Source organism: Terrapene carolina, unplaced genomic scaffold (assembly GCF_002925995.2).
Source record: "Terrapene carolina triunguis isolate 2854851 unplaced genomic scaffold, T_m_triunguis-2.0 Scaffold247, whole genome shotgun sequence".
In the NCBI taxonomy this organism is placed as follows: Eukaryota; Metazoa; Chordata; order Testudines; family Emydidae; genus Terrapene; species Terrapene triunguis.
Window position 1 is genome coordinate 16,136,980 of NW_020664598.1, and position 13,785 is coordinate 16,150,764.

Genomic DNA, 13,785 nt, shown 5'->3' on the forward strand with positions numbered 1-13,785 from the left:
ACTCCAGTAACCTCAGCCAGAGGTTATGGGTCTATTACAGGAGTGGGTGGGTGTGGTTCTGTGGCTTGCAATGTACAGGAGGTCAGACTAGATGACCATGATGGTCTCTTCTGGCTTTAAAAGTCTGAGACAGAACACCTTTCCTAAGGGTAATTATCTCCCTTGTGCACAGTGGGGCTCTTGTAATAACTCCCGAACTACAGAGTGTTAATAGGCTTCTCTAATTAATCCATATAATACTAGACCAGGTAACAAGTAACAAACTGCAAATGGGTGGCATGGACTGACACATAAGGTAGGGAAATATCATACTATGTGTGATGTAAATTATGCTGTGAAACACTGTGGTGATGTATGCTGCTTACAGCAAGCGCTACCTTCTGCCACGTACTCTGTGAACCCCAGCAGAGGGTGAGAGGAGGAAGCAATGTCAGCCCCAGATCCCTAAGTGGCCTCCTCAAGGACTGAACTCACAACCCTGGGTTTAGCAGACCAATGCTCAAACCACTGAGTTATCCCTCCCCCCATTGAACCAGTGTGTTTTATCCAGATGTGGCAAACAACTGCAGGGTTCCCTGTGGCATTTTCTGTGGGTCTCCGGCCTAGTCACAGAAAGGTGAAGTGACTTCCTCAGAGTCACACTGGAAGTCATGGAGTTGTTAGTTACAATGCAATTATGAAGCTATTAAAGAAAGGAAAAACTTAGATTTTGCCCCCAGTTTAACATGCAAACCAATTAAGATATTTGAATTAGATTCTTTTTAGGCAGAGAAGGAAGTTGCAAATTACTTGTAGAAGAGTATGTCTGGTTGGGAGAGTGGAGGAACTGAGAGAAATGCCACCCACCTGCCTCAATGGGTGGGGGAACTTGATGGGACCAGTGGCGAGGGGACCCAGTCTCAGCAGCAAAGGAGGAGACACTCGCTGAGGGACACTAGATAGCCCTTCCCTTCCTGGGAGCCTCTGCCACCCATTGGCCAGTGGCGGGAAGCATTCACTAGCTCCCAGGATTTAACCTGGTGCAGGGGCTATGTGGAGCCTCTTTTGGCTCCATTCCAGCAGCCCCACCGTACCCACCCTGAACTAGGAATGGGAACCCGGCATGACCGCTGCTGCTGGCCTAGCCAATTGCCCATTTGGGGGCCAGGAAGGAATTTTTTCCTCTCATGGGCCAATTGGCCATGGATCAGAGAGTTATTTGCCTTCCTCTCGGCACCTTCAAGCCACAGTGGGTTAAGTAGGAATGCACTTAGTACCTAACTCAGGTACTTGGGTTGAGTTGTTAATTCGTCGCAGCTTGCGAGGTTCCAGTGCAGTTAAAAGGATAAATGAACGGTTCCCAGAGGTGAAAGACCTGGGATTTTGGTGATGGGCCGTGGGCTCATGTGATAGGGTGAGACCTTGTGGCGTTTGTGGGCTAGGGTCAGATTTTGTGGCCATCGCGGTTCCCACCCTGCTGCACTGCACCTTCCAGGACCGGCTCTAAGCACCAGCAAACCAAGCTTGGGGCAGCACAATTTCAGGGGCGGCATTCCGGGTGCTCTCAGAGGTGGGTTTTTGTTTTTGTTTTTGTTTTGCTTGGGGCTGCAAAAAACCCGACCCTGGCACCCTCTGTCCCCCTCTCCATAGGTGCCGAGTTTCTAATCTGCAGGGGGGAGGGAGGGACTCCCCGCCCAGGCCCTACCCCCATTCCACCCCTTCCCCCAAGACCCCCATCCCTGCCCTGCTTCTTCCCACCCCCACCCCACCTCTTCCCTCCCCACCCAGTTCCTCCCCCAAGCATGCTGCGCCCTCCTTCCTCCCCCCCAGCGCCTCCTGACGCCGCAAAGCAGCTGATCTGCGGCAGGCAGTAGGCGCTGGGAGGGAGGGGGAGGTGCTGATCACTGGGACCCGCCGGCGTGCAAGAGCCGCTGGGGGGGAGAGGGAGGTTCTGGTAGGGGGGCTGCTGGTGGGTGCTCAGCACCCACCATTTATTTCCCGTGAGTGCTCCAGCCCTGGAGCACCCACGGAGTCGGCGCCTATGCCTCGCAGTTGGGAGGATGCTAGGACTCAGAGAGAGCTGAGTCCTGAGAGGGTGGCGGGGGGGCGGGTAGGCTGAGGAGAGCCTACCCCACATTATGGGTTATACGGTAAGGAGCCCTGTAACCCCTGCACTGGAGCCAATTAAATGCCTGCTAGTGGAAAGTCTGGGTGATGGGCGGGTAGCAACTCTCCTGTGTGCAAAAGTTAAATAAAAGTTGCGGCCTACTGCTTAATTCCATGCATGGGACTGTCCTCGTTTCACCGCCGTGTCTGCATCAAACAGCATATTTGTTGATTATGTAGAGAGTTCAGTGGGGAACAGAAAGTAGAACACCCAGAACAAGAAAAATCAGCTTTTGAAGGTGAGCCAGGTAAGCCTGCAGGGGAGTGTCTAACCTCTTGATCTTGTTATTGTGCAACATTCATCTAAGAAATGAAAGAAAATTTCTCCTGCAGGCAGGATTACAGCACAGACAGGCCGAGCTGTCATAGAAAGAAATAATAATTTAAAAGGAAAACCCTCCCATCTTGCACGAATCAGCTCTCTAAGGGAAGAAACATATGCCACTACTAGCATACTGACAGGTTTCAGAGTGGTATCCGTGTTAGTCTGTATCAGCAAAAACAACGAGGAGTCCTTGTGGCACCTTCGAGACTAACACATTTATTTGGGCATAAGCTTTTGTGGGCTAAAAGCCACTTCATCAGATGCATCACTCCGATGAAGTGGGTTTTAGCCCACGAAAGCTTATGCCCAAATAAATGTTAGTCTCTAAGGTGCCACAAGGACTCCTCGTTGTTTTTACTAGCATACTGTGTAGCATATCTGAAGGTAAAGACCCTGATCCTGCAAACATTTCTGCATGTGAGTAACTTGATCCATGCCTATAGTCTCAGTGGGATTGCTCACATGGGTAAAATTAAGCATGTGTGGGAGTGTTTGCAGTATCAGCAACATTTTAAATAATATTTTGGCAGCTGTGAGTCTTCTGATCGAGGTGCGTCTATTTTTTTTCTCATTTTTATATAACACCTGTGTTCCTGTGACAAATTGATATATGTTGTTTTGTTACATGAATTTTGTTTTACATAAACCAGTTCACAACATATTCTACTTGGACCCTCCCATTTTACTTCCTATTTACTGCACTGATTTTTGTTTGTTTGTTAGTGTTTCATTTTTCCTAGAAGAAAGTTCTTGTAATACACAGGTGTGGCAGCATTCCCAACATTTGAGTGGGTTTTTTCCCCACTGTTGGCAATTATTGTAATTAAAACGTATGTTGTATCTAGGTATTATAAAGGAAACGTTATCCATGAGCTGCTGAGAGGAACATCAGCCCTGCACTGTGCTGCTTTTTTAAAGGATGAGGTTTATGAAAGTCAGAGCAGCAAGCTGGAAAAACAATCGTTCTCGTGATAGTTCAGAGCAGCACTTTACGTATTTCACTCAGAAAAGTACCTTTAAAATCCTTGGCTTAGTCTGTTAGTCTGCCCTACACTATTCTAACTAGTTAAAACTAGCTATGTAGACTAACATACACAGTATACAGCACCTCTTCCTAAGTGTTCCTTTGGCTGGCTGGCTGGAAGATAACAGAATTCCAGACATTACTATTTTTCACTCCTGTGAGGAATTCTGCTGTTAAATGTGGAAGGAATTTGGTAACAGGAATCTCTCATCTTGGTGTCTGCAATGTATGATGGTGATGTGCAAAATATTCGGCAGTGAAGTATTGTTGGTGAGCTAAAATTCCACCCGCTGACCAGGAAGGAGGGAGGGGAGTGGGTATGACAAAGGTGGTCAGGGGATTTGCTGATTCAGAGCATCCCATTGTGACCTCCACCGAGGGGTACCAAGTGGAACTTCAAAATGCCCATACCTGTATGACCTCAAAGGTATACTGCCTCCCTGCCTCTAGAAAGAAAATAAAAGTAAGAAAGGGTGAGATTTTTGGAGGGCAGCCTTAATGGCCCCACCCTCCAAAAAGAGAGAATTTACTGTCTTATACCATCTCCTGTGTCACACCCACCTCCATCTTCAGTTTGGGATTTTTTTGTCAAACCGCTTATATCTAGCTTTCTTTGAGTACCTGCCAATGGTAAAGAAAATGCAATGACAGTCATAATTATACAGTGGTACCTATTCACAGACCCACATGTTCCAGACAGGTAGTTCTTTGCATATCAGGCTACTGCTTCCACTGCTGCTCCTAGAAAATGAAAGACAATACATTCAAAGGGCCATATACTCACTATAATCCACCCATTGAAGTCCATGGGAGTTGTGAGTGCAGATGTTAGGAGACTTAGGATAAGTTTCTCAGGTGACATGAATGGACCTAGTACTTCATAGCTCTGTTGATATCATTGGAGCTATGCCAATTTACACCGGCAGTTCCTTTATCTATATACAGAAAACAGAACTAATCACATTCTCAGTACCTTCGCTCCCTTTTCTTCTCCATTTCCCTTGAGAGTAGATACGTGAATGAGTAGTTACCTAGAACACTTACTCATTGTTCCCTTCTGGGCTTTGGAACCCCACCATGTGGTTCAGATCCTTCTGTCTTTATCCTTTGACATAGTGCGTATACTATGTTACAATAGCTCCATGGTGGGGGAAGGGAGCTCTCACTCATTTGATCTGTGTGTTTAGTTACATTATGGAACTCTTTTTTAAAAAAAAAACAAAAAAAACCCACCTTTTTATGGTAGCTAAAATGTATATCGAGAGAGAGAGCAAGGAAAGTGAATAAAAAACCTCATCAACTCTGAGCGGAAACTCAGACACATGCAGTCACTTCTGTTACCATTGTAGGCCCCTGGGCACTTCTTACCTGCTTGTGCAGGTACAGTAAATGCCAAATGGAGTTCTTTGATCATTGTTCCTCACTAGCTGCCTGTCTCCTGATTTTTGGCATTGCTTTTCATTAATTGGTCACTGATGCTTAGGGGAGAAGTTCTTCTATACTTGGTTGATACTATAGAGTTTTCCTTTTAAAGGAAAAAGACTGTGTTGTATTTAAGGACAAAACCTTAGCCTGCGGACTTCAATTAAAATTGTTTGAAGTCCTTTGTGAGTACTTTCAGGATTAAAAGCTATGGCTTGTAAGCATAGTAAGATCAACAGTGCAATACTTGTCCAGTAAACCAGTATTACATGAACTATTAAGCATCTGACTTGCTCAGTTAAAATTCCTGTTTAAATTTAAACATATGCAGTAAAATACCATAAATCAGTGGTTCTCAAACTTTTTTTTTCGCTGACCACTTGAAAATTGCTGAGGGTCTCGGCGAACCATTTAATGATCTTTCCAAATGTTGTTTGTACCGTTAGCTAACTATTGTAAAGCACTTTGGATAAAAGCGCAATATTAAAAAAAAACCTTAATAATAATTAACGTTTTTTTGTTCTACAAATAAAAGCACACAACTCATATTTTAATATCAGTAGTCTTACCTTTCTAATGTGATGGATGTGCCCTCTCTGCCCCACCGAAGCAGTCCCCGAGCTGGGGCTGGGAAGGAGGGACGTTTCTCCCCAGCCGCCGCAGCCCTAGAGCTAGGAAAAGTCACCTCTTTCTCTGGCAGCCGCTGCCCTGCACATCCCAAATTCCCCCCACTCCCTCTTCTCACCCCACTGCCCCCTCACACCCACCCCCTATTCCCCCCAAGGCCACCACCTCACCTTACATGTGAGTCTTCTCCAGGGTCCAGGCACCTAATTAGTGGAGCCACACCTGCATAACTCCACTAATTAGGTGGGTGGCCCTTCATTCTCTCGTGTGCAGCCGCCCAGGTGTGCACTTTAGAGAAAACTATCCACGGACCACCTGAACGGAGCTCGCAGACCACTGGTGGTCCGCGGACCACAGTTTGAGAACCTCTGCCATAAATCACTGTGCCTTTCCTTCTGTGCATGATACACTGCCATGCTTCTCAGCCTGCCAACACTGGGAATTTGTGATATCGGTTCCATCACATTGATGCTTTAGGTCTAATATAACTGAGGATAGCAGGGATTGAGTCTTCTTTTAAAAGTTATCAAATTTTCACCTCTGATCCAAAGCCCACTGAAGTTAATGTGCGTCATTAATTACAGTGGGTTTTGGATTAGACCTTGTAAATTGAGTTCTTGTTGCCATTCTAATTTATTTTGGCTATTGTAGGTTTGCTGTGGAACTTGTCCTCCAATGACCAGCTGAAGACCCTGCTGATCAGAGACGCCCTGGAGCCACTGACAGAGACCATTCTTATCCCCTACTCTGGTTGGCCAGATAGAGATTACCCAAAATCGAGTATTGTATCTGACCCTGATATCTTCTACAATGCCACAGGATGCCTGAGGTGAGTTCTTCATCTACAAATACCCTAAATGCTACTGATGATAAAGCTGGGTTGAACACTCTTTTTGAACTTTACATGCTTCCAAGCACAGAGGGGAATGTCTTGTTTTCAGGCTGAGGTGTAGGTCAGATTTTGAAATGCCAACCTAGTACGTATCTGAACTGAACAGCTGCTGTTCAGTATCCTAAAAACAACTTTATTTATAAAGTTCCTACAACCCTCTCCAAGGAGTGCAGCTAAAACATTTCAGTAAAAATAACCAGTAATCAAGGACCCAGTTATGCAAGCCTTATTCCTGCAAATAGTCGCATTGAAATCAAGGGGAAGGCTCATGTGAGCAGGAACTGTGGCTGTGGCTTGCAGGATTGGGCCCTAAATGTACATTATAATATTAAAGGTCTTTTAAAAAATCGCACCGTTACAAAGTCTGTGCAGGGGAGGGGAGAGTCATTTAGTCCAATACAAGGGAAGACAGTCATTTAAAAAAAAAAAAAAAAGGGGGGGAAATACTTTTCCAGTCAGTTTTGTAAAGTGTAGAGGGATGGGTGGAGCTGAGTATCCAGCTTTCCAAACCGAGGGGCCATTGCAGCAAAGCTCTCTCACGGACTGATCTAAACTGTGGCTGATGAAAGGTAGTGGTTGTCTCCACAGGGAAGAGATGTCAGAGCACATGTACCTCATCCACAAAAGTACTGCCTCTGACCCAGCTGTCACATCACTTGCAGAATCAATGCCTGTTTAATTTTGTTCCGTATAATTGATAGGAACAGTGAAGTTCTCGTTCAAATACCTAGTAGCTGGCCCTTTGGCAGTCTCACAAAAACATGTCTGCCCTTTTGCTCCCTCCCTCCCATACACACCCAAAATACTTAACATACTCGTACTCAGCTTTGGGTATTTGTCAGTACCTCTGGACAGCTGGGTGGGTTTAGGATTGCAATAAATGAAGCATTATTATTTAAAAAGTAATATTGCAATGCTCAGTGATGCGCGTGGAGAATAATAGTTAAACCAATAAGTTTGTTTAGTTATTTTTTATTGTGCTAGAATGAAACATTGTTATGGAAAGTACTTACAAATTATAGTAAATATCCTCAGTACGTACATACAAAGAAACCTGTCTTAAGCATTCATGTGACTGATATATCAATTCCTTGATTAGAATGTGGCCTTCTAATAAAGATGAAGCAGAGCTGTATTGTGTACATGTATAGCTACTTTAGGGTGGTTTCTTAAGAGATTATCAAACAAGGCAGAAGGCTGCCTGTTATGTTGATTTACTATAGTGGGGATATTTTCTGAAATTCTGGGTTCACTGACCGCTCACAGGCAAGACTTCAGCAATGTGGTCGCATTTATAATTAATGAAGCTGAGCATATTGTAAAACAATGGCTTGTGCAGCCTCTGGAGAGGAGGTTCCAGGTACATGAGCAATTCAAGTGCTTCTGTGGTGAGTCTGTGACACTGGGATCAATCCCATGCAGAATTTGCTCCTCTGCCTTTCCAGCTGTTGTAACAGTGCTGTGAAGTTGTGATGTAGCAAGGGGAAGGACATCAGATACACAGCTGCATTATTTATGGTCCTCGAGCTGGCCAAAATATTTCTATCCCATGCTGCTGTACTGCATCTGCTCGAGTGAGACTGGATTCCAGAGGTCCCCACACACCTAGCCCACTGAAAAGAATCACCATCGGTAACAATTTAATTTGTGAACTCAGCAATAAGGCATTTAGGTTCTGATCCAGCACTAAATAAAAAGGGTCTTTCCATGGACTTTAAGGAGTCTGGATCATTGAATAACCAGATGAGTAATTTACAAACTATTCACCCTGGAATTGTAAAACAGACACTATTCAGTTATAGTAATTTTATACCAAATATGTATTTACTTTCTTATTCACTGATCAGTGTTGTGCCACTGGCTTTTTACTTGTTATTGAGAGCATGGATGAGATGCAAAATTAATCCATGGAAAGCCTAAGGTGTGTCAGAACTGGAGATTAAAACTGGACAGTCAGTGAACACAGTTGTATTCTATTCCCCTCTGTCCTTTCTGTCTGCAGGGTGTTTTTCTTTAAATCTGATATGTGATACACTGAGACACATCTTAGTGGTAGAGACTTTAAAGAAATGTTCCTTTGACTTTAATTGGAAATAATCAGATTGCTGCTTTGTAGATTTCCCTTGGGATACTATGAGGTGGTCATTAGAGAATATATTTAATTTGTAAGCTCTTCTTTGGAGCCCCTCCCGTGTTATCCCAGGACTGCACAAACATTACTGAATATATTTTCACAGCAGCCCATGAGGTAGGGAAATACTATCTCCACTTTACAAAAGAGGAGTCTGAGGAACAGAGATTAAGTAATGTGACGTGCCTGTGGTCACACAGGAAGACAACAGAAGAGCCAGGAGTTGACCCTAGACTTCCTGATTCCCAGGCCAGTATCTTAATCACAAGACTCATTTCTATCAGCAGTGAAAGGAAGTCTCTCTACATTTTACCTGCAAAATCCACTTTAATTATTTATCTCCTCAAGTTAGTTTTGATTTTGCAGCATCAGCAGCATGACAGTGTTGTCCTAAAAACTTTGAGGCGGTTTTCTAAAGGCAACTTCTAGTTTCCTGGGAATGACACAGAAGTGGTGGGCACTGCATTTTTTTTTTTGTTTTGTTTTTAAACGAAAGGCTAGGTAGCTGCAATACCCCTTCCTCCCTTTGAATCTGAACAGTATCCACTGAATGCTCATCAGCTTCACTGGGCATTGGATCTGCCCCTGAAACCTGAACGTGCTCACCAATGGAATGGCTATTTTTATTTCTACTCATTCAGCATATAAAACATACTAACATTTATATTATGGAAGCACCTCTAGGCCCCAACTGAGACTAAGGTTCTATTGTGCAAACACATAGTAAGGGATAGTCACTGGCCTGAGAACCTTACAGACTGAATAGACAAAACTGACAAAGGGTGAAAGGGGACACACAGATGAGAATTGCCCAATATCACATAGAAGGTGAGGAGCGGAGCTGGGAAGAGAACCAGTAACTCTAGATTCCAAGTCCATAGCCGTAGGACTTTACACCATGGCAACTTTTATATGTTGATATCTCTGTAACTGATTTAGTTAAACCATTGCAAAAGGCTAGGTGGACACTTATTTCTGTTTAAACTTATTTCAGTTTAGTTAGCTTAAATCAGCTTCTAATCAGACTAACTGGCAAAAGCCACTCTTAAACCAAAGTACCAGTGTCCACACAGCTTTTTGCATCAGTTTAAATGAATTGGTTATAAAATCAAACCTTTAGTTAAAGCGGTGCAACTTTCTTATGTTGAGAAGCCACTGGGCTCTGCACCACATTATGACTTCGGCAGGACCGGCTCCAGCCTTTTTGCTGCCCCAAGGCGATTGGCGGCACTTCAGCGGCAGCTCTACCGCGCCGCTTCATTCTTCGGCGGCAATTCGGGTCCTTCGCTCTGAGGGGACTGAGGGACCCGCTGCCGAATTGCCGCCGAAGACCCGGACGTGCCGCCACTTCCCATTGGCCGCCCCAAGCACCTGCTTCCTTTGCTGGTGCCTGGAACCCGGTCCTGGACTTCAGACAGGTGCACTACACTTGCAAGAGCTAAACATAAGTGTGAGCACAGGAGATTTTTGTTTTTGCTAACAAGTCCAAGAAGATGTATAGTAGATCAACTATTGCAATTAATTATAAGTCAATTATATGAGCAAAGTAACCTGGCTGTAGTTTTGGACATGCCTCAGTGAAGTCCGTAGAGCTGAATGTGAAACTTCTAGCCTGAGAAGCTGTTCTATTTCAGCTTGCAGATGTGTGTTTTGTTAACAAATTCTCTTTGGTTTTGTCATACATATCTCCTTTAGTGGAGTAGTTGTGTATATATATTGCAGAAACCACTGCTGCTGCACTAAAGGTATTGCATAAGCCATTCTCCCTTGTCAAACATCATGGTTTTACAGCACACACGCAGTGGTGGTTATACCAGACACATGTTCAACAATGAAGATTCTGTTCCTGTAGGAGCACTGCAAGGCCACAGATATCCTAACTACTAATTAACTTCAGTTATAACGGATAATAAACCAATGTAAAAGGCAAGACATTTTATTTGAGGGATTATAAAACCAAACCGAGACAAACATTAACTACTTGGTATAAACTTTTGTGTCCTAGTTAATGTCTACTATGGGGTAGCGTACATGGAACTAAAAAGATAATCCTGGCATCTATAAACGCGCCAAAACTTTGTGTATACAAAGAGATATGCCTGTTAGTTCTGCCCCTTTACAATGGGCATCTGTCATCTTAGGCTTGATTAGTTATTTGCTTACATATATAGCCCAGAACAGCCTCTTCAAAGTCAGCCAGGATGCAGAGGGACAGAATTATTCCCAGTGCTGGCCAGGAACTAGTCTTACAAAGCTTATTGTAGCAACTTTACAAACCATGCTATTTGCTTACTAAAGGATAAAGAATTCCAATGTGAACTGTTTTGGATCAATTAAAAATGGACATTGAACCAAACTCGTCATTGGGGTAGCTCCACGGAGTTCAGAGGAATTACAAAACCTGTTCAGAGAATCAGAAGAATTTTGATTAACGTTTTTAAAAATTCTTTTTGTTTGCACTCTTCTGCCCTTCCCACTTTTGTGTAATGAAATACCATGAGAAGATGTATTTCTGACCAAAATGAGATCAAGAAGTACTGGGCACCTCACAAATAAGGCTGACCTGTCAGGTTGTATAACTCAGTTCTTAGGGGGGGGGAAAAGATTCTGATAAGATTTAGGATCCTTGCCAAGCCAAGCCTTATAAAATTGTCCATTTTCAATAAAGGATAAAGAGAAATGGTCTTCATTTTTTTTTTCTCTCACACTTCAACATTGTTGTAGTCCCATAGATTACAGTGGAATTATCCCTGCTGTGTATCTGTATTAAATATGGGAGAATCTGGCTCAAAGGATCACTGAAATCCAAAGGAATGCTACAGAAAAGTCATACAATGAAAAACAGAGCACAGAAGGTGCTATGCTGGCAAATAATTTGTTTTAATGTATATACATTGCCAGAATATAAATCTGTAATTAGTCCTTTCTTTTGTAATAACTGACATGTTTGTTGCTCATGTTGTTAGTCTGTAGCCTGCAGCCTGTATTGCAGCATGAAAGCTGTACTTTGAAGTTTAAAAACTATGTGGCATATGTCTCGTGTTAAAGGTGAACTGCAAAGCTGCTTTTCAAAAAATTATCACACTCTTCATGATACCAAACGAATAGCTGCCAAAGATAAATGCAGGCCAAAAACTAAGTAAGAAAAATGTTTTAAGAAATGTACATGGAAATATTTAAAAATTTATTCCTTCTTTACTTACAAGATAAGTCCTAAATTCAAGATTCACCTTCAACAGCTGATAACATTGTAAATAGCTAAAATGCTGCAATGAACACAGGAAAATGCTCAAGTATCAGAGGGGTAGCTGTGTTAGTCTGGATCTGTAAAAAGCAACAGAGAGTTCTGTGGCACCTTTACATCTGTTAGTCTTAAAGGTGCCACAGAACTCTCAGGAAAATGCTCACCACCTCTGGTCCAGTGTGTATATGATCTTGGTCAGTTATTTCAGGAGAAACATAGAAGCCCAGTCTTGAGTCCAGGATCAGGTCCATGAGCGGGGGCTGGGGTGGGAAGAGGATGAAGGTTGAACTGATTTTCATATATTTTGCTTTAGAGTGTTAAAATATTGGCAATATTTACCCTGTGCATGTGATATGAGTGATAGTGGGTTGTGATTTTTAGAAGAATTTCAAAATCCCTTTCTACTCTGATATTTGTGATCCCCCTCCAATTGTTTGCTCTCTCCTGCAAATACTGCCGGTCATAAAGCTAAATATTAGAAAACAATCAGGCATGTTTCAGTAGCTGCCAGACACTGAGCTTCTGACACAATGGCATTGTTTGTATCTGAAAGAAACTTTGGCATTGTTTCCTGAACACCCAGAGTTAGGTAAATCAAAAGAAAGGGTGTGTTGCCTAACAACCAGGCAAATAGATAAAATTGGCTTTACTATTTAATGAGCTAGTCAAAGGAATGCTGCAGACCTGGAACTGAACCCAGGGAAAGTGTTGTGGGTTTTAAAGGTAATGTTGCATGTCTTTCTCTTGATCTGAAAGTACTGCACTCTGCTCTGCTTTGGCTTCATTCATTCCCTCAAGTGGAACTAGATGGGTTGGGTAGCCTCACAGCCTGAAATGTTATGGTAGCCACTACACGCTGAATATATGGTCTTGGATATGTCGGTGCATGGCTCTGCCTTTAAAATAAAAAACAACCCCCTGTTCTTAGCACAAGATTTCCTGTGTTTCTTTGCTGTACTTTGAACACTGATGAGAATGTGATCTCCCTTTTGGCATGAACTACCTATTCAGAAGGGTTCTTCATGAATAACTGGAGATAAATGCCTCGCACTGGACAGAAGATGATTGTTCTGCCCGAGCTGCTGCAGAAGCAGATTTACACAAAGCAGGCGAGAGGCAGAGCTCCTTAACTGCAGAGTGGGAAGGCTGCTTCCTTATCAGAGCTGTGTGCTGCCCTTACTAGTCTCTGGAATAGGGTTACCATATTTAGAAAATAAAAAAAGAGGACACTCCATGGGGCCCTGGCCCCGCCCCTTTCCCACCCCCGGCCCCGCCCCAACTCCACCCCTTCCCCAAAGTCCCCGCCCTAACTCCGCCCCCTCCCTTGAGCACCCCGCATTCCCCCTCCTCCCTCCCAGCCACGCGAAAAGGGCTGCCCGAGCGCTACCGGCTTCACGGTTTGCCGGGCAGCCCCCAGACCCTGCGCCCCCGGCCGGCGCTTCCCCAGCGCAGCTGGAGCCCGGGCGGGAAGCACCCAGCCGAGGGCGCAGGGTCTGGAGGCTGCCCGGCAAACCGTGAAGCCAGTAGCGCTCGGGCTTCGGGCAGCCCCCATGCCTCTGGACCCTGCGCCCCCGGCCAGGCACTTCCCCTCTCGGGCTCCGGCTGCTGTGCTCCTCCCCTGACTCTTCGGCTCTGTTTAAGAGCTGAGCTGCCCGAGAGCTACCGGCTTCGGGCAGCCTCCATGCCTCTGGATCCTGCACCCCCGGAGCCCGGGAGGGGAAGTGCCCGTCCGGCGGTATTTTTCCCGGACATGTTCAGCTTTTTGGCAATTCCCCCCGGACAGGGGTTTGATTACCAAAAAGCCGGACATATCCGGGAAAAACCGGACGTATTGTAACCCTACTCTGGAATGTTCATTCCCCCTTCACTGTCCACTTCTTCTCCATACCAATTCATTCTTCATTTAAAACAACACAGACCTAGGGCGTAGGAGCTAGTGCTCAGTGTACCACAGCTGCCCATCTTTCTTATTTCA

General features: G+C 44.4%; 1 protein-coding gene across 1 annotated transcript in view; it reads left to right on the forward strand.

Moving 5' to 3' along the window:
- The window catches only part of PKP2 (plakophilin 2), a 67,266-nt gene that overhangs the window by 36,537 nt on the left and 16,944 nt on the right, over positions 1-13,785 (forward strand). The window contains exon 6 of the mRNA XM_026657577.2: positions 6,195-6,372. Coding sequence (XP_026513362.1) covers positions 6,195-6,372 — 178 coding nt within the window. The remainder of the gene's footprint in view (positions 1-6,194; positions 6,373-13,785) is intronic.